We start from the raw sequence: 20692 nt of genomic DNA, 5'->3' as shown, positions 1-20692 counted from the left end.
GAAAAAAATTATAATTTATTATCGTGAAATTTATCATTTCTTTATTCGTTTTATATAATAATTTATTATCTATCTCAACAAATATTATCAAATTTTCAGCCAATTTTAAGAAATATAAATAAATAACTAACGAAACCATAATACTATTATTTCACCCCTATCCTCCGTAGGGGTATTTTAGTGATAGGTTCTATAGGAACGGGACAATCCTATTTGCCTATTTGTTTAAATATCTAGCGACAAACTCCTATCTTCCTTTCAATACAGTATTTCTAAACAAGCTCCCGAAACCATAATACCATTATTTCACCATTAAGTGGCACTATAATGAACTTTAGAGTAAAATAATAATAATAATAATAATAATAATAATAATAATAATAATAATAATAATAATAATAATAATAATAATAATGTCTCTAAGCTTTCTTGTGGAAATTATCCCATAAAATATAATTTATAAAAAAAAATTACAGTGTTGTTACAGTTCATTCTGACTGTCAATGAACAAAATTTCACACTCCATCGAGAGTGATATACATATGTTTTATTTTAACTAAAAGCAAATTTTTTATTACAATAATCACAATTTAGTGAGAATCAAGGAAGGAAAGGGACCTGATAATGGGACGCCCACAAGCTTCCAGAAGAATCTTATCCAAAGGGATTATTATTGCGAAATGAAACAGCAGCAGCATTTGGATTTGCGTTGGGTGCTGAATATGTTCTACTCGGCTGCTGGAGTGTGGCATTGATGGAGCCAGAAGGACTTGCGAACGAGGATCCTCCATACTTATCTACTCCTCCTGGTGGTCTGTACACAAAGATTATTTACCTTTTACCTTCATGGTTAAGATATGTTTAGGATCGGAGTTCAAATCCCTCAACTACGAGTATTGTTAGAACCTTAAAAGGTAATTGTAGAGTGTCGGAGTTCGAATCATTCAACTCTAAGTAATTATATTTTTAAAATGTGTCTACTGGAAAGAGGTTTCCTCGTCGTTATGAGGAATGTTTCGTTCCCCTCTCTAACCAATATGAGATCTCACGATCCACCCAACCTCTTTGGGTACTGGAAAGAGGTTTCCATATCCTTACGAGGAATGTTTGTTCCCCTCTCCAACCAATATGAGATCTCACAATCCACCCTCTTTGGGGCCCAACATCCTCGTTGGCTCCCCTCTCCTCCGACCAATATGAGATCTCACAATCTACCCTCTTTGGGGCCCAACATCCTCGTTGGTTCCATTTTCCAACAAATGTGAGATTTCACCATGGCACATCGTCCGGTGTCTGATTCTTAATCATTTGTAACAGTCCAGTCCTCTTCGGACTTTTCCTTTTAAACTTCTCCATAAAAATTTTAAAACGCATCTACTAGAGAGAGGTCTTCACCCCATGTAATTTGAATTTGAGTTTGAGGTTCACGTAAAGAGAACATACCTCAAAGATGGAATACTCCCATAGACCTGTTGCCCCGCGTATGTACCTGAGATTGGTTTAGAGGAAAATGAGCCTCAGAAAGATTTGAAGGTGACTACGGTGAGTTTGAAGAGCATGAACGATCTTACCTGAATATTGGGTTTCCGGTTGGTCGCTATAACTCCGTGTTAAGCTAGCAAGAGCGGGCATGGTACTAGGAGCACTCTGCAAAGATGGCGTAGAAGGAAATAACATCACAATTTAAATAACAACAAATGACCCAACCTCAACTAGGGTGATAAATGCAACTCAATGCTAGTGAGGGGCATTGTACTCATAATTTTAATCCACCTGGTTAAATGAGAAGAATATATGCTAGCAGTGAGCTTGAGTTGTTATTACATTTCTTGTCGAAAACTAAATTCTCTTCTCAATGAGAAATATTTGCAAAACTCGTCGGAGACAAGTTCGGGGAACGGAGGATCAAGCAAAGAACACAGAGGCAAGCAGATTACTAGTGGACAAAAAGGGAAAGAGAGAAATCAGAGGTGAAATGTCTGACTATTGTTCTTACCTGTGGGTAAAATCTACTCTTTTCATCATCAAGATCAAATGGGTTCGTTGGTCTTGCAGCCTGCAAACATAGAAGATAGATTAACAATCTGTTATATACTTCTGGAAAGAACAGAAAAGGAAAGTTACACGATACAACACCATGAATTTGTTTCATATACCAGTGAGGTAGGATAATACTGCAAGCTTTGACCCACGACACGTTCAGCTCCAGTCTGCCAACCTGGTTGTGAGGTGGGAACTTGAGGGTAGTTAACAGCAAAAAGGTCCTGCATACAAAAGTGTTAGAATCGCACAATAAAGTACACAATCGATCAAGATGAACACAAATAACAAGAGCATTTACTATATGATTTCAGTTTATTTCACAGATATAACCACCTACTATATATAATATTTACCATATATATCTCTACCGGCATTTTACCTTGTTTATTATATATGTCCATTTTCCATATATATTTTTACTATCTAAACAATTGAATGAGCTAGCGAGCAAAAAGTATATATATCTTAAAAGAAAAACATCAGTAATGAATGAATCATAGTTAAATCATTACCAGAGGAAGTTCCTTTCTTCCGCAAGAACTCTTTTCCGGAGATGGAGGTTGGGATCCAACTTCATTGGTGGTACCCTGAGCTGGTTTTGAATCAGCAACTATCTTTGCAGCTGGAACACTTGAAAATCCTTGTGCATTTGATTCCAATGAAGTCCACTGCAGCAAACAGATGTAGCCGCAAAAGCAGCAATATGTTAAGAAAATTTAAGACACAATTGAACTTAATTTCTTCAGATCAGAAATTCACATCAAGCAACTCACTTCTAAATTTGGCACGGCAGCTGAAGTCATCAGTTGTCCATTTATGACTTTTATTGCAATATCACCACTCTTATTGGATGTGAGTTGGGGAGGGCTCCCAGCTACAGAAGCTTGAACGTTGATTGGTAGTGCTGTCTGCTCCACAGCAAAATCTGGTGTAAGAGTACTTCCAGAAACAGTTGCTGGCGCATGGCCATTTCCAGGTCCATCAGTCGGTTTATTATCAGCTCCAGTTGATGGTACTGATAATTCAAAAAGCAAAGCTTCCAGACTATTTGCACTGGGGGCTGGTGATGTGTTCTTCGTTGAAGATGACTCAAAGGCGTTCCAGTTGTCATTGTTATTTGAAGGCATATGTTGGGTCTGTGATGCGGCAGGACCATCAGGCTCATCAGAACTGATGCCAAGATCAATTAGGCTCTCTACGTTGTCTCTTTTAGCTTCCACGGGATTAACATGAACACCAATCTGGGAGCAGGAGGATGTAACATGATGGAAGAAGTCAATTTCAAAAAAGAAGTATAAGCTTATACTAACAGGTCCAGTTTCTGTGTAAAAAATATATATATCTAGAATCTTAATCATGGCTTATTGTGTACAAGTAGAACAGCTAAATCTTACACTTGATCCAAAAAAATTGCATACAAAAACTCCAATACACAACTTAAAGCATGCCAAGTATTTAAAGAAATAGAAGAACCCTATTCCATCATAATTTTGAGGAAAGACATAAGAATATTACTGCAAAAATTGACATCACAGAACTAATAATACCCCTAATCAGAATGAACAAGAACACTCAAGTATCCAACAATTTTAGCTACAAACCTGATCAGAGCCACCAGCGTCCATCCCTTTTCTTACATCATCCTCAAGTCTACGGGCAGGTTCATTTTTGCCCATCGTAACTTTATTATGAAATGCAACTGCAAGAGAAGACTTCTCTAAATTTCCTTGACTACGACTAAACAGGATAACTGGCCTGGAATATCCATTTGAGAGCTTGTGAATTCGAAGTCCATCATCTTTGGTTTTGTCATCTACAACCTCAATGCGTGTGAGGCTTCTCCTATAGCCTCCATATCTGGAGTTTTCTTTTAAATACGAAGGACTGCTTCTCTCATCAGAGTAATAAATTGGACTCCTGTGTTCCCTCTTTGAACTAGATCTTGACATCTCAACTTGCAAGTTCTGAAATCCACCATAATATGGAGTAACCCTTCTCCTTTCTTGGGATGAGTCCTTGTCAGTCTGTAATATTTGAAAATTTCTGTCAACACATGGAGCCGATTTTCTTGAGAGTTTCCAGTACACAGAATTATTCGTCATCGTTGGTTTAAATCCAAAAATGCTTATAGCGAAGGGAACCTTACATAAATGCAAAATGTCAAAAAGGAGAGATGTCGAGGATTGTTGGGAGGGAGGAGAGGGAGTCCCACGTTGGGAATGATCATGAGTTTATAGGTAAGGAATACATCTCTATTGGTATGAGGCCTTTTGGAAAAGCCCAAAGCAAAGCCACAAGAGCTTATGCTCAAAGTGGACAATATCATACCATTGTGTATATTAAAAAAAGATGCAGAGAAGAGGACTTGCACACGTGAAAATATTTTCTCTATCAACGAGCTTAAAGGAAATAAAATCATTTCAAATTCGTGAACACCGAGCATAGCAACAAGCAAAATGAATGTTAACCAAGTAGGTAAACACATTAGACGAGAGCTTACAAGCCTCAACCTCGGGAGATCATCAGCACTTTTCTCACCCGCGTATTTCCTATCAACATAGACATGCTTGATGAAGTCCCGTAGTTGATGGAGATTGCTGCTTGAAAATATAGGAATTAGAGGAAATTTTATGGCAGTTACAGCATGTATAAATATATAATGAGTTCAATAACCTGTTTTCTGGGTAAGAATGTCGCAGGGGATCCCACGTTTTTAAATATATCTGCTGTGCTTTCTATATAATGACAGCTTAAAGTTAATAATGGATGAGAAAGAACAAGTGAACATCAAGGGAACTGCATCTGACCTCATTTCCCGCTGCCTGAAGAGCAGTCACCTCTTCTGCCGTGAATTTTGCCACTGACACTGACTTTACTCGGTGAGTGAACTCACGACTGCAAAGTCATGAAATTGAACCAAGTATCTTTATTGCTCTAACTAAAAAAAATATCTCTTCAAATTCAGTTTATGTACATTCTTTATAAAAAAAAGTTAAAAAGTTATATGGAACAGAGAATTTCCACATATGCAGATAACTAAACAGTCATTTTAATACTTACTGTACTCCACTACAATTTGTACAGACGAATGTCAAGAATGTTGTACAGACGTATTGCGGTCCCTGTTGGAGGATACATGTAAATGTAAAGGATAAGTGTCATATATAAAATTCATAAATATGGACAGAAGGAAGGATTATGAATGAAATCAAATGCCTGAATCAATGAGTATCAATAGCCAACTCAATCATCAGGTATGGATAGTATGGAACCACATGTCCGTGGCCCATTAGACTCAAGTCGCAAATTCTATCAATAAATTAACAGTTTTCTACAAAGAATATTTGGGGTAATAAACAGCAAATGCATTGCTAACTTGATAGTACATGGTCACATATTCAGCCACTCAAACACCCTGGGAAAAGTGAAGCAGATGGCTATCAATATTGCACTCAAAGGATTGACTATCGACTTCAAAGTAATTATGTAGCAAGAACAAGGTAAAATACGGCATTATGTCGGACTGAGCTGTCTGCAAAACACTGCCTATTGCTTGTCCTCTATGATCTGAGTGAAATATATGCATACAAACACTCACTAAGATTAACATTAAAAACAAATTCGGACCTAATTGTACATGGATCTCTGAGACATATTATCCAAATGAATTAATTTGATCGACTTGTTGGCTCAAGTTTGGGAACATTTTCCTGGTACCGAACTTTAGGGTTCCTCCTAATAACAGCCCTGTAGATTCTCTGCTTTAGATTAAATTCACTAGCAACGATCCTAAATACAGCCGGAAATCTACCAAGTTACCACATATGAATTTGAATCCAAATATCCGTCGTTAACCTTAATTAGAGGAAAATCTCCTCGTAAGTGCTGAAAAAATCGGTGTATATTTTATTAATCTCCGAATTTCTGGTTCCTCAAGGTAGTGGCAAGATGGGGAGGAATTCTCGTACCAGACTATTGCAGTTAATACATCTTCGGTTCTTCGGAAGTTTCAAAAGATTACGTATGGTTCTTTCGATTTTCTCTTCTTCCTTGACACGACTTGCCATGTTTCAAACTTCGAATCTTCTTCATAAAAAAATCGAAAAGGAAAAACGTTACTTCCAGTAAACAATGAGTTGAAAGAAACTTGGATCGATCTGTATACAGGCAAATAATTTCTAAACGGGAGGAAGACAAAATCTAGATTTCTGTAACAATGAGAACAAAATATCCTCCAAACAAGCTCAAATGATTCATTACACAAGATTTCGCTTCTCTTTTAAGTTAATGGTTCGTTGTCCTTCAACAAAACGAATACAGAATGCAATCGGGAGAACGTACCTGATCGACGATGAAAAATTAAGAACCAAATGGCATTCAAAAGGAACCTGAGCGATGATCGCAAATTTGTAAGAGAATAGCAAGAGCAGAGAAACGAGTCGAACCGCAAAGAATAGCAGGGACATGGAATGAAGGGATTAGGTTCAGACATGTATGCGAGAAAGTAGGTTGGGGTTTCAATGGCGGGAAGGCGGATTGGAGAGAGAGAGAGAGAGAGAGAGAGAGAGAGAGGGGAAATGGGCCGTTATCAACGGTTGGTTGGCAACTTTTGTGTCCTTTGTTGCATGTGAGTATTTACATAAGCATCCCTTTGAAATAAAATATAACTCCCCTCATTCACTTATGTGTCACACCCGACGCTCTTTGAGCATGGGAAGTACGGACAACTATCTTTACCTTGTCGAAACAGACACTCTTGACGCACTTGTGATGAATATAACCCTCGAATTCTTTTTTATGACGTTCTTGTTCGACTAGGCACACAAGATGTAGTTCTGATATCAACTATTACAGTCATACATCTTTAGCCGTCTTTGCCTTGTCCAAACCGACACTCTTGATGCACTTGTGATGAATTCAACTCTCGGATTCTTTTTCCTGACATTTTTGCCCGACCAGACACACAAAATGTGGTTCTAATATCAACTATCATAGTCGTACATCTCTAACCATCTTTGCCTTGTCCAAACTGACACTCTTGACGCGCTTGTGATGAATTCAACCCTCGGATTCTTTTTCCCGACGTTCTTGTCCAACTAGACACACAAAATGCAGTTCTGATATCAACTATCACAATCATACATCTCTAACCTTCTTTGCCTTGTCCAAACCGACACTCTTGATACATTTATGATGGATTCAACCCTCGAATTCTTTTTCCCGACTAGACACACAAAGTGTGGATCTAGTATCAACTATCACGGTCGTACATCTCTAATTGTCTCTGCCTTGAAACCGACACTCTTGACGCACTTGTGACGAATTCAACCCTCGGGTTCTTTTTTCCAACATTCTTGTCCAACTAGAGACACAAAGTGTGGCTTTGATGTCAACTATCACAGTCGTACATCTCTAACTGTCTTTGCCCTGTCAAAATCGACACTCTTAATGCACTTGTGATGAATTCAACCCTCAAGTTCTCTTCCCTGATGTTCTCTTAATGCATTTGTGATGAATTCAACTCTCAAGACTAGAAACACAAAGTGTGACTCTGATACTATCACGGTCGTACATCTCTAACCGTGTAGCGTCACGGTCGTACATCTCTAACCGTGTAGCTTCAGGATCTTAACACGCTCGTGACATTTATTTTCATCACAAAAGAGACAGCTAAAATCATTTACAATAATCCATTTGTGCAAACATCTTAAAAACTCATTTCCCTAAGAGTAGAGGCAAAACACAAAAGAATTGGTTAAGAACACCCTAAACAACTTACAAAAAAATGAAGAATTGACTAAAAACTAGTGAAAAAAAAAAAAAGATCTGTGCGAAGGATCATCAGAGTAGTAATAGCATAAACAGTAGAATATGTATTTACAGAGAGAATATGGAATGGCATTGAAGAGATGATGATGTATTATTGAAGCTAAGATGCTCATTTGATGGATGGAACAGGACAGAAGAGGGGGAGCTTTTAAAGTGAAACAAAAGAACAAGGTGATATGGGGAGAGATGAAAACTGTACAAATATGGGGGAACCCTAAAAACCTGATCACTACAATGTTCTGCCACTCAAATGAGAGGATCCCTCTCAATCATGCTGGCCTAAAAAAAACCCTTCCTTGTGGATCTGGGAAGCTGTAGCAACAAATTCTCATCGTTTACGACTCGCTTGCGTCGTGTCGGAAGTGGATCTGGGACGCTCTAGCAACAAATTCTCATAACGTACCCCGCTCGTTTTTGTCGTGTCAGAAGTTCGCTATTAAATCTGCACATTAATGTAAAAAGGGGCTGTACTGTATACCATTGACAGAAGTGTAAACAAAGCCCTTCACTAACAAAATCGTTGTCGTTGTCGGAGCTACTCCGCTTGTCATTTAGATGCAAATCAGTGAGATCGAGCAATCGCAGGAAGTTGTGGTTGTTAAGGTTTTGGATTTTCTTCACTTTTCTATCCATCGCCATTGGCGTCGTCCTGGGAGGCAGCTTTCATTGCTTCGGCAGTCATGATAGCAACCACTGCCTTGTGAATTGCAAGGTCTGCTCTGTAAAGTAATCGTCTCGCCTTCTCTCTTTTGAGCTTAGCCATATTGCGTGCGTGCTGAGCAGCACCAGATGCATCGCGGAGCCTGAACTCACTGAGATCGGAACCTTCCAGTTGCTCGATAATTTGCCTTTGGGATTCATCAAGCTGATAATGTCGAGGGCTTGACCGCTCGGAATAACCGTTGCTCCACCTATTTAACCCATCTCTCTTACCAATCGTTCTCTGATTGAAAGAAGATACCATCATAGAGTCATATGGAGATGACCACGCCCCATACTTTCTGGGCTTGCTCTTATGAAGTTTAGGTAGAAAACTCCTCTCCAATCCGTTATTACTCAAAATTCCGCCTTCAAGTCGTGGCGAAAATAAGCTGGGCGACGTGTGAATCAAAGGAGAATCTTCTACAAACTCATAGTTATGGCCTACATAGGCCATCTTATCATCCCCAAAGGCAAACCCATTCAATCTTCTACCTGATAAGCCAACCAAGTCGAAAGAGTCAATAACTACGAAAGAAGTTCAACGTAAAGTTGTTCGAGTTCAATAACTAAATGAAACGGGTAAAAATGGACAATGGAATTTACCAAAGCCATCCTGATTATAAGCAATAGAATTGCTATGACCAGACACTGAAAACTTCCTCTGCGACCTTTGCTTAGAGCCTTTATTGAAGACTTCGAGGCCACGGGGCTTCAAACAGAATGCAAACATAGGTGGTTTCTCGACTGATGCAGCCTTCTCGTGATATCCATTGCAAAAATTGGTGTTGTTTTTGTTAACTGTAGACTCCCACTCTTTTAATTGCAGTTGGTAGGTTTCCCAAAGAGGCGGCTGGAAAAAGCACAAGATGCATTTTTGTAGTGTCAATTTTAAAATATAAATATATATATATATATGTATGTGTATGTATGTATATATATATGTGTATGTATGTATAGATATATATGCAAACAAGTCATATTGTTCACAAAAGAAGAAAATACCACTAACATAACAGACTGGATATCAACAACCGCAAGGGGAGAGAGAAGAAGAAAGACATGGAAAAAAGGTGTAACAGCCCAAGCCCAAGCCCAAGCCCACCGCTAATAGATATTGTCTGCTTTGGCCCGTTACGTATCGCCGTCGGCCTCACGGTTTTAAAACACGTCTGTTAGGGAGAGGTTTCCACTCCTATAAAGAACGTTTCAGGCGTTCCCCTCTCCAACCGATGTGGGATCTCACAATCTACCCTTCCTCGAGGGCCAAGTGTCCTCGCTGGCAAACCACCCAGCGTCTAGCTTTGATACCATTTGTAACAGCCAAGCCCACCGCTAACGGATATTGTCCGCTTTCGCCCGCTTTGTATCGCCGTCAGCCTCACGGTTTTAAAACGCATCTGTTAAGAAGAGGTTTCCACACTTTTATAAAGAATGTTTCGTTCCCCTCTTCAACGGATAATGAATGATTTATGCCAAATAAATGCAGGGCATATCAGTCTGCCTCATTTGCATTTTTTAGCTCTCATGGGGTCAATAACTGTTACCAATTTCGTTTTCGATAATTATTTCTATCAAAGCAGCAGCACGGGCGAGGAAGAGCAGAAAATGCAGAGGACTCATAATGTGAAGGAATTTAAAGACCAAAACATTACCTGAAGATTTCGAATTAAAGGCATTCCCTTCCGCCGCCTTTTCCGCTGCCAATACTCGAAGATGGCTTTTGTTGAACCTGAAACCAGAGTTTCATTCATCAGCTCTGCTATCTCGTCATCTGTGAACTCATCGCATTGCTGAGAGTATGCAGCCTTCTCAAATGCATCCATCGTCTTCTCGAAAAGCTCACTTGAAACCTCCCCCAAGCCACTACTACTGCCAACTTCCGAAGAACTTTCCTTGATCCACTGCTCATCGTCGCTGTCCATGTCATACAAGACACGGTTTGGGTTCAAAGCCATTTCAACATCTGTTTCTACCTGCCGGAAGTACTGGGAAGGATTCCGCATAAATGCAACCTCAGCTACATGTTCATCATTTTCCTCTATCAAGCAAACACCAGGGATCGGAATATTTTTAACAGAAGCTGCTCTAATGTTTCGATTGTAACACTCCTCGTGCAACTCCTTGAAGATTGCCCACTGACTCCTATCTGGAAACTCCAAAATCCAGTCCTTTTCTCCCTTCCACATCATAGCATGTGTATATCGATTTGTAGATCCAGGTTGCAAAAATTGATGAGCCTTGTAAGAGTATTTGGTAATTCCTGAAAGTTTGACAGCAAGCTTCCATTCATTATGTTCAAAGACTTCTAATACCACCCTTGCCCCACATTCTCTCCACCCTCTATCACCAAGTGTAATCAACACGTTTGCATCACATGACAGTAGTTCTAAGTTCCTTTGGGATCCACTAGCTACATCCAACCTCTTCTCACTAGCCCTTCTAATTCGCTTGAAAGGAATTGCTTTAGGGTAAGAGTTTCTGTTCTTTGAGCTATAATCAAAAGCTCCAAAAGGCAACAAGTAGGACACCTGAGTTCGGGGTTTCTTCGTCCTATTTCCCAAACTTTTGTTAAGAAAATCTTTTCCATCTGACCATCCATGTGAAACCAATCCAAATGGTGAGTTATTCTTATTTCGATGCCATGTGCTTCGTGGTGCAGTTGGGTTAGGGCTGGGAATGATGCCAGTATTCATATTCCATGCTATATCCATAGAATGCTGAGCACTGTGCAACTCCCCATCCACAGGCTGAAATGATGGAACCTCAACACTAAGGTCATTCAAAAATGAATCATTATCAGATCTTGCCACATTAGGTAAAAGTATTACTTTCTTTGATTTGTTCTTTCCCAATGATCGCATCCGCCTCTTGACATCATTTCTAGCCTTGTCCGAGTCCCGAGACCCTGCACAAGTTTCAGCAACAACAAGACTACTCCTTTTATACTGGGAGGACTGTACCCCATCTCCGTCCTCACAATCAGAGATACCAGTCCCTAGATCTGACTGAGCACAGGAATTCCAGATATCAGACGTCTTTGATGAGGTACTAAGACTATTAGCACAGTCATCCATATACATATCATCGACAGTCAATTTGCCAAAATTTTCTGGATGCTCAACTGAATCGTGATGTTGCAAACGTAAATGAGAAACACACTGTTCCATTAGCAGCTTGAGATGCAAACTAAGGAAAAAGGTAGGTGCAGCAGTAAAAGAAAGAGCAAAAGCAGGAAAGTTTTTTTTCATTTCATTGGAGCACAGATTAGAGCGACCATTGCTCACGCATGCAGCTCCTTTGAGGTTGATACCAAGACTACTAATCTTCTGTTTGACCTGATTAGAGAAGAAACACTGAAGAAATTACTACAAGATGAAATATCTGGCCTTGGATTGGAAGATCATATAAAACAAGGATAAGAGAAAGCAAAAAATACATTAGAAATTAGTGCAACGTGCTCGGACAAAAATATAGTTCGTAGCACAACCAAAAATAAAAGAAGAAGAAGAAACAAAAAAGAAAAAATATAGACTAAACGGCTACCTTGACAGCGGAAGACCGGCCATGAAATGGAGATGTATGGAACTGTCTTTTGCTATTTTGAAGCCGTTTGATGTTATCGTAGGTGCATTCAGTCAATGGAAGCTGCTTTGCGACTATGCAATACTTCTTCAGCCGGCAGTCTAGATGAACCCACTTGGAATTTTTCATTTCTGAGAAGTTATAAAAAGCAAACACGAGCTGCTTTCCGATGTCCAAAAGGCAGGAGAATTTGAACCTGATAGAAGTAACGGGACATTGAAAATCGGCATACCTTCCCTGTTTACCGGGTGATCGAAACATTTTCAGGACCAGAAAAATGAAAGCCACTGCCTGCATCAAGCAACCTTCAAACAGGAGAAATCTCAACCCAACCACATTATCCACAAATAACAACTCTAATTGAACCTTTGGCCATAGTAACGTCAATGTACCATATTGGATGAACATCGCCAGATGGAATAGCCAAAATGTCTGAGCACAAGAAGTGACATTCAGGAATGAATATTCTGGAATGCTTAATTCGAATTTCAACTGTCCCACTTCCATCACTGGAATAGCCAACTGTAACAACCCAGCATCATCAACACACCATAGCAACCTATGCGTTTGCGTTCTTCTGGGAGAAATATCTCGTTCTTCCAAATCATCAATTTTACCAACACTAGAAAAAAATGAAGCATGTTTTCTTCTATAGGCATAGTCTGTCCCACGCTTAAGGGACACTTCAGTGCCTATGTTGCGAAACCTTTTCCTAAAATATACAATAGGAAGTTTGCTTGTCTTAGAACAAGTGGTGATTTCTGAAGCAGATTTCTCTAACCTATCCATATCTCCTAATCTTTCTGGCAATCCTGAAAATTTAACACGTAAATTTGCTGGCTTTTCATTTGCCTGGGACCCCGATTTTAAAGATAGGCAGGAAGTTTTCTGCCTCTTTGAACTATGAGAGGGAGATGATTTACTACATTGAGTAGATCGAGCCAACCAAGAGATAATTGGCTCGGAGTCCTTATAGCTACCAGTATTGCAATCATCCTCCAGGATCGCAGCGTCAGTTTCTTTTCCTTTCCTGGATCTTGGTCTCCCTCTCTTATTAGCAGGATTACTTCCCACCACCGGCTTCCTACGTTCTTCCCTACCAGGAACTTCACTAGGAAGCAGCAATAGTTTGAACCTTTCATTTTGAAGATCAATCCATTCTTCATCACGATCATCATATTTGACATGATGAAGCTTCCTTTCGTCATCATAGTCATTCACAAGCCCATAGTACCAGATTTGATCTAAAGGCCAAAAGACTTTGATCCTCCTGTTCAATACCCAGAATGCATCCAAGTCCCCAAAAAAAATTTCATAAAAATGGCGTCTTTTCCGTGAGCTTTTCTTTTCTTTTCTTGGCGTCCTAGGCCTCAATACTCTGCCGGCAGAATCAACTGATGCAGATTCTGAACCAGGCTTAAGACCACGACCATCAATATGATGGCCAGGAGGCAACAAGAAGGATAACCCATTTGCTGGTGGCAATGAACCCTTTGGGTTTGAAGAAAACCCAGTGCAATTTTGATCAAATCTTGAAGATAACATTCTAGCAGCATTCTCCTCCAGATTCTCTTCATCTTCTTCCGGGAAGCCATCACGTCGCTTAGTAGAATGCGATATCGACGCCTCGCCCTCCTTTGAATTACTTTTGCTCCCAGATGCAGAAATCTTTCTTTTCCTGACATTCCTTTGTGATTTTTTGGGGGACAAACTGGCAGGTTTTACAGCCGAATGATCAATGTGCTCACCTTCCTCCTTCAAAAGCAAAGTGAAATTTGATTCATTTACTTTAATCAACTGATCAACCTGTCCATCACCCTTCTTCAGATGCCGAGTTGAGCTGAACCCATTTTGCCCTTTCTCCTTTGAATCTTTAGGCCCTGGCTTTCTATTCGTCTTACAGCATTCCACCTGATCACTGGGATCTTTGGCACTAGATTTAGAAATCTGACCCACAATCCCAGCTTTACCATCCAATTGCCCATATGGTTTCAAAATCTGACCATCAACAGATTTTTTTCTCCTAACAAAACCACCCCTCTTACGCTTAGGAATTTGCATAACATTTTCATCTAAAATAAGTGGAAGTTTGTTAAACTCGCTACTGCTATTTAACTTTTCTCTTGACTCTGACTTCAGGGCCTTCTTAGAATCATGCCCACTTGAAGCTAGCCCAGCATCATATACTTCATCCAAACACCTCCTGCTCCTGCTATAAATACTACTGAAATTACTGAGGGACACCGTTTTCCTATTTCTCCTCTCGGTCTTCTGCTCATCACCATCCTCTGCCCGGACCTTTCTCTTTAATCTCTTATTCTGAACCTCTTTGGACACCTTTGATTCGTATAAACTCTTGAGATCCAAAGATCTCGATTTCTTCGGTGTATCAGTACCATGTGAGTTTCCTAAGCTATTTTCCATCGACTTCCCCAAACGAAAACTCCCAATCCAGAAACCCCCAATTTTCATGTTCCATCATTGTACATGCATATAAACATTTCTCAGATCTGTATCACCGAACCCACGCCAAAAATGGGGGGAAAAAAAAAAAACAACAACAAAAATTCTGATCAAACGGAAGCGCAGTGCGATCCCATCCAATTATCCATGCATTCATAGTAATCTCGGATGGATTCGGATAGACCAAAACTCATGAAAAAATAAAATTAAGACAACGAAAATCATATACCTACCTCGACTGATTGAACTGCGAACAAAAATCCCTTCGTCTACGAATGGTATCGATCATAAACCCGAATGGTAAATTAGGGCTTGAATCCGAGCCATCTCGTTCGAAACCCTAATAGATTCCACAATTTCCCCAATTAATTTTTGGCAATTTTTGAATTTTTGCCCTAATATTTTAATTTTAACCGTGAGAAACGGACGAAGCTAGGGTTTCTTTTGGTTCTCCCCGAGAAAGGGTTTAATATCGAAAATAACAAAGAGAAAAAAAAAAAAAAAAGGAAAATGAGTGTAATAAATCTGGGAAAAAAACAATGAAAATTTAAGTGTTCTGGTCCGCCACGTGTCGTAATATTAACCGTTGGATTGGAATGTTATTGTGCCAATCGTGCTCTCCTGCTTCCGCGCCCTCGATGATTAAATGCAGCTCACAATTCCGCCGGCCAACATGGAGAGTATCAACGGCCAAGATTGATCCTCTTAAATTGGACGGTCTAGATTCAAAGCTCACTTGAGAGTTCTTAGAAGACACGACTTCATTGAAATACCGATTTAATTCTTTTTAAAAAAAGAAAAGAAAAGAAAAGAAAATTCCGTTTAAACGGAAAAATATGACAAATAAAGCTATTTCCTCTAAAGGAATGATTAGATTACCCTTGATTTTCAAATATATTTCGAAAATGCCACGGAGATTTGAGTTCGGAGGCGCCATAAAACAACCGGAATTTCCAATCGCTGAGCGTAGTTAACTTTACACACTCGCTCTATTCTTTTGCAACGTGGACAATTTTCGCTAACTATATGCACTTCGAGGAAGCAACTATTTAATACGCGCCTGATCCAACGCGTGGTTTTCAGATTTTAACTTTAGAAAAAAACAGTACAAAGTGACGTGGTCAAAATAATATTACAGAAGGGAAAGGTTAACGTGACATACGGTGCTTTTGCTGAGCCGATGAACGGACGGCCCATTCACGTTTAGCGGCTTGGCTAGGTCGATGATTTTCGATTGCAATCTCATTATTCTAAATATAAAACGTTTATTATAGTTTTTATGGTTTGATCGGTCGTCGTGAAATACTTCAGTTCGATAGATGAATAAAGAAAAAACGAAGAACGAGTTGATTTTTTTTTAAATTGTGTTGTCGCATTGTATTGACTATGATGTCAAAAGGAACAGTAAAATATTGTAAATTTTAAAAGAACAATTAAAACTGAGCACGTTACACGTTAAGAATGGGTGAAGAGACGGTTGACAGCTAGTTTTGTCTTTTGTTTTAATACGACAAATTGAAGAATAAAAATTCGAACTTTTAACCTAAAAAAAAAAAGAGTCTGTGTCAAGTACTAATCTTCGAAACGATTAGTACTTTTTATTGATTCCAATAATTCTAAATATTCGAAACGATTGATAAATTGGAATTACTTTTTATTAACGTCTTTAAAATATATTTATTTTATGCTTTAATCAGTAATAAAAAAAACAAATAAAAAATTGAAATTATTATTTATTTGAATAATTTGTTTTTAGAAATAGTTGGTTTCAATGATATCATATTTGGCAGTGTTTTAAAAATTATTTTTAATTATATCATATATATATATATATATACTAAAATAATTATCTTGCGTTAATTACCTTTCCTTTCGTATTAACAAATAAATAATAAAAAAAACACCAAATTATAAATTTAAATTAGAATTTCTTATTTATAATTTTATAAATATGATTTAATAAATTTTTACGAGAACATTATCGATTCATTTTAGCATAAAAAGTAAAAACGGCGGCGTATTCATGATGAAAAATTTGAGTGACACGGTCGACAAGACGGGCACCGCCTTTGGCAATTGCAAGAAAAATCAGAATAAATAATAACTAAATTAAAAAATAAAAAATAAATAAAAACTCAAAAAAATTGTAATTGTATAAAATTTCAATAGCATCCTTAACTTTCAAAAAAAAAAAAAAAAAAAAAACCCTTATTTTTAATTTTATATGAAAAAAAATTAATATTTTATTTAAAAATATTATCAAAATTTTAAATTTTAAAAAATATCTATAAATTTTAAAATTAAAATTAACAATTTTTATTTTTGACTGACAAACGCCACTCGTCACAATATTTTATGGCAGTGGACTTGCGATTGTGCGGCATTCACTTCCCAGCAACAAGTGAGTTAAGTCTATCTGTTCTTGTGTCGCTACGGCAAAGCGACGTATACTCGAGCCTCTGGCCCTGATAAAATAATTTTTTTTAAAAGTATGGGGCGATTTCGAAAGAGAGTCATGAAAACAAGATTTGAGAAATTGAAATTAGTACTATAAGTGGATGTAAGCAAAAAGACAACAATAACGACTTACTGCATATAACTATAAGTTAGAAGGATATGGCTACCACTTATATTTCTAAATTTTTAATATTATTTTTAAAAATTCATTAGTATTTTCGAACATAATAATAACGGTATTAATAAAATTAAAAAAAAAATTGTATTTTTAATTTGTAGGCAAAGAATATTTTGATTTATTTAACGTAAATAAATATAAGAAATGAGAATTTGCCCTAACTGCAAATTCAAGGAAAATGAGGTCCTTTTGTTCGAAAATATACACCTATAAAGTCTTCTCTTTCTTTCTTCTCTTTTCCATTACGTTATCGTCTCCTCTGTGTTGCCCTACACTACCCCTCTTCTCATCTTCGTTTAACGTATAATCCACCGATTTCTCTTCAATTTCTATCATAAAACTTACCAAATCCTCAATTTCCCTCCATCTATTACTTTTATTTGTAATCTTTCATCATCGACTTGTGCAGAACCCGAAACCCTAATTTTCTGTTGCCTCACCCTCAAATCTCTCGCAAATCTTTGATCTATCAATCCAGAAATTTGCATCTGTTTTGTTTTTTCTTGTCAAGAATTTTGTTGGCGATTTATTGATTCATATTTTCTCTCAATCTTTGTCGGACCTACTACTTGGGCGTTGTCTGATTTCAGTTCGCTGCCCGGAGATTCGGTTTCGCCAATAAAATTCTTGGTGGAATTCCTGAACTTCGAGGAATTTTAGTAATCTGGCTTCTGTTTTTACGATTTCATTGTTTTTGCGTCGCTTTGGTTGATCTGTTTTATTTCTGAAAATGGTCGGTGGTGGAAGCAGGAGGGACGAGGGTTCTTTGGTTATCAACAACACCAACGTTTTTGCAGCCCTTGAGACTCTCAGGAAGAAGAAGAAGTCTGACAAGGAACGCAAGAATAAAGGGTCGTCTAAGTCTCAGTCCGCCCAGCCTAAGGAACCCGAACCTCAGGTTTTTTGGGCACCAGCTCCATTAACTTCAAAATCATGGGCTGATGTTGACGATGAAGATGATGACGATTACTATGCCACGACTGCTCCGCCACAGGCTGTGTGGGGCTCCTCGGAGGCTCATGAGAGCAAGGAGAGGCCGAACATTGTAGAGGTTGGATGACTTTATCTCGCGAACCTTACTGATATATTACTGACTTGTGTATCTGAATTCTGTTAGCTTATTCATATCCATGTTAATCTTTCGTTTTCTGGTTGGTTCTACGAGGAAGAAAGTACATTCAAACAACCATAAATGGGCCATGAGAATGATCCCCAGGATTATACTTTTACCATTTTTCTGTCTCCCATTTAGATACTGCTTTTGGTGAAGAGCCGCGTCATAAGGCTCATAAGATATGCAGGGAACGATATGGAGTGGCAGGAACGAGGATAACATCCGTTACTTGAGTATTCCTTGCAGTTTGTCTCATGTTTCTGTTCATACTGAAATTGATTTAGTGGGTAGGCTGGCTAGAATGCACACTTTCCTTGATAATAGTCTAGGTAGATTATGTTGTTATGACAACTAATGGCGTAACAGTTGTGTTTTATCATGTTTGTCATGATTTGATAGCACCATTTATTGTGGTTGAGCCTTGAACTTAGTAGTATGCATAGATGCAAAGGGCAGGCATTGAAATTCCCTACGTTCACCTTTTTGAATAAAATATGTGAGAAATGTGCTCGTAAGCATGTCCCAAAAATATTTTATTGTTTAGTGCTGCGAAAATCCTTCTTAAGTATGGGTATCTGGTTGCAGGAGAGTGAGAGTGATGATGACATCCTTGATGAAGTTGATTATGATCTTGAGGATGAGCATGATCATGATCATGAGCATGAGCATGAACCAGAGGTTCTTGTGCATCCTGAGCCAGCTGTGAAGAAGGCTCCTGAAGCCTCTGTGGCACCAAAGGAGGCTGATAGGCAACTTTCCAAGAAGGAAAGGAAGAAGAAGGAACTTGCTGAACTTGATGCCCTTTTGGCTGATTTTGGAGTAAGCCAGAAAGACAGCAACAGTCAAGATGAATCTCGTGGTAATACAATTTTTGTTGTTTCAAACCTTATGATGTCGTTTTTGTTTCCCTCCTACCTGTCTTGCCTGTTAATCGCTCTAAAAGTTTAGCTGTACTCCACGTATGCTTGTGAAAGTTTTGTTTTAGTTTGCAACAAGAATGTTGTCTTTGTTCATATATCATATTCTTGGTAACTGTGAACAGATGTGGGTATGAAGCCCTACAAATATCTCGACCGAATTAAGGCATTGTTAACACCTTGTTTGTCTACCATTGACAGCTAACTGCTGCATTTGTACCTATTGTGATGATGGATTCACGTTTGGGAGTGTGAATACCCTTCCTAGTCATTGCGTTGGATGGTTGTGAATTTGTCCTGCTTTGGTCTTCTTCAATCTTGTTATTAATTATTCATACATTGGACTTTTTATGGATCTTCAATATAGGCGAAGATATATGATTAATTGTGGGTTCTTTACCAACAAAGGAGGTTGCAGACCTTGTCTGAAGAAGGCTTTTGTTGTTTGTTTTATTTGGCATTTTCAGATGTGCAAGAAAAAAGAGATGGAGAATCCAATGGAGATGGGGAAAAGAAGGAAAATGCCCCATCGGAGTCGAAAAGTGCCAAGAAGAAGAAAAAGAAGGAAAAGAAAGAGGTTAAAGATCAGGATCAGCGAAACAGTTCCGATGTTAACACGGGGACAGATGAACTTGCTGGCAATGACGATGCGGAGGAAGACACATCGGCAGTTGATGTGAAGGAGCGGCTTAAGAAGGTGACATCCATGAAGAAGAAGAAATCTAGCAAAGAGATGGACTCTGCTGCCAAAGCTGCTGCCGTTGAGGCTGCAGCAAGGAGCGCGAGACTTGCAGCGGCCAAAAAGAAAGATAAGAACCATTACAACCAACAGCCCGTGCGGTAAACAACGACCTTGTTTTCCTTTTTTTCCGTCTATAACGGGACATACGTTTCTCATTGTTTGTATAAGCAATGCAGAATAATCTCTCTGGGCTCTCAAATCTGGTTTTGTGGACAGTGGCAATTAGTTGTATTAAAATGGATTGGGGGAATTTTCACCTTTTTCTTTTGTGGATCCCTTGTTGTTCATCGTTTTAGTCTCCAACTGTGTTCTTGCATGTTTGCTCTCTAAAACTTTTGGCTCTAGGTGCATCTGAAAATATGCAAAATGAAGCTACAGAAACTGTGATTGCTTCTCCCTAACTCTGCCACCTTGACGAGAAGTAAGAAATAAGAACAGAGCTCAAGAATATATTATTGTGTTTGTGTTGCCATCTGAATTGATTGTTGAATACACTGTGTGATCTTATTCTGTCTCTTTCGGTACTTAGTCTACAATCTTATCCACATGAAGCAATTGTTGATTATTTAATATCACAGGTGGGATTCGTTGTGTTGTTTTTATATTGTCAATTGCCTTATAGTATGTTCAAATCATTAGTTGCTGCTGTGTTGTTGGAGGCTAGA

General features: G+C 38.5%; 3 protein-coding genes across 7 annotated transcripts; 1 reads left to right on the top strand and 2 right to left on the bottom strand.

Moving 5' to 3' along the window:
• Positions 1-425: 425 nt before the first annotated feature.
• On the bottom strand, positions 426-7575 carry LOC111796749 (uncharacterized). Of its 3 annotated transcripts, none has more exons than XM_023679499.2 (14): positions 6385-7575; positions 6012-6129; positions 5104-5165; positions 4851-4938; positions 4717-4778; positions 4544-4640; positions 3645-4067; positions 2817-3284; positions 2556-2711; positions 2157-2264; positions 1997-2056; positions 1572-1647; positions 1444-1489; positions 426-814 (listed from the first exon to the last, which is right to left on the bottom strand). In XM_023679499.2, exons 2-14 carry the CDS (start codon positions 6108-6110, stop codon positions 655-657), a joined length of 1905 nt encoding a protein of 634 aa, XP_023535267.2. In that variant the 5' UTR covers positions 6111-6129; positions 6385-7575; the 3' UTR covers positions 426-654. The 3 variants fall into 3 exon arrangements, with proteins under 3 accessions (XP_023535267.2, XP_023535268.2, XP_023535266.2); XM_023679500.2 differs by having other exon boundaries at positions 6012-6126; XM_023679498.2 differs by having other exon boundaries at positions 6012-7575.
• A 295-nt stretch (positions 7576-7870) lies between these two features.
• On the bottom strand, positions 7871-15089 carry LOC111796696 (uncharacterized). Of its 3 annotated transcripts, XM_023679435.2 has the most exons (5): positions 14853-15084; positions 12118-14666; positions 10227-11909; positions 9178-9424; positions 7871-9066 (listed from the first exon to the last, which is right to left on the bottom strand). In XM_023679435.2, the coding sequence occupies exons 2-5, from the start codon at positions 14626-14628 to the stop codon at positions 8498-8500; spliced, it is 5010 nt and encodes a 1669-aa protein (XP_023535203.2). In that variant the 5' UTR covers positions 14629-14666; positions 14853-15084; the 3' UTR covers positions 7871-8497. The 3 variants fall into 3 exon arrangements, with proteins under 3 accessions (XP_023535203.2, XP_023535204.2, XP_086980813.1); XM_023679436.2 differs by lacking the exon at positions 14853-15084 and having other exon boundaries at positions 12118-14846; XM_087124687.1 differs by lacking the exons at positions 7871-9066; positions 9178-9424 and adding an exon at positions 9468-9971 and having other exon boundaries at positions 14853-15089.
• A 2363-nt stretch (positions 15090-17452) lies between these two features.
• LOC111797098 (uncharacterized) lies at positions 17453-20322 on the top strand. Its single transcript, XM_023679994.2, has 3 exons — positions 17453-18305; positions 18954-19227; positions 19753-20322. The coding sequence occupies exons 1-3, from the start codon at positions 17985-17987 to the stop codon at positions 20127-20129; spliced, it is 972 nt and encodes a 323-aa protein (XP_023535762.1). The 5' UTR covers positions 17453-17984; the 3' UTR covers positions 20130-20322.
• The last annotated feature ends 370 nt before the right edge of the window (positions 20323-20692 follow it).

Source organism: Cucurbita pepo, chromosome 6 (assembly GCF_057944985.1).
Source record: "Cucurbita pepo subsp. pepo isolate OVF chromosome 6, ASM5794498v1, whole genome shotgun sequence".
In the NCBI taxonomy this organism is placed as follows: domain Eukaryota; kingdom Viridiplantae; phylum Streptophyta; class Magnoliopsida; order Cucurbitales; family Cucurbitaceae; genus Cucurbita; species Cucurbita pepo.
This window is presented reverse-complemented; position numbering and strand designations above follow the sequence as displayed.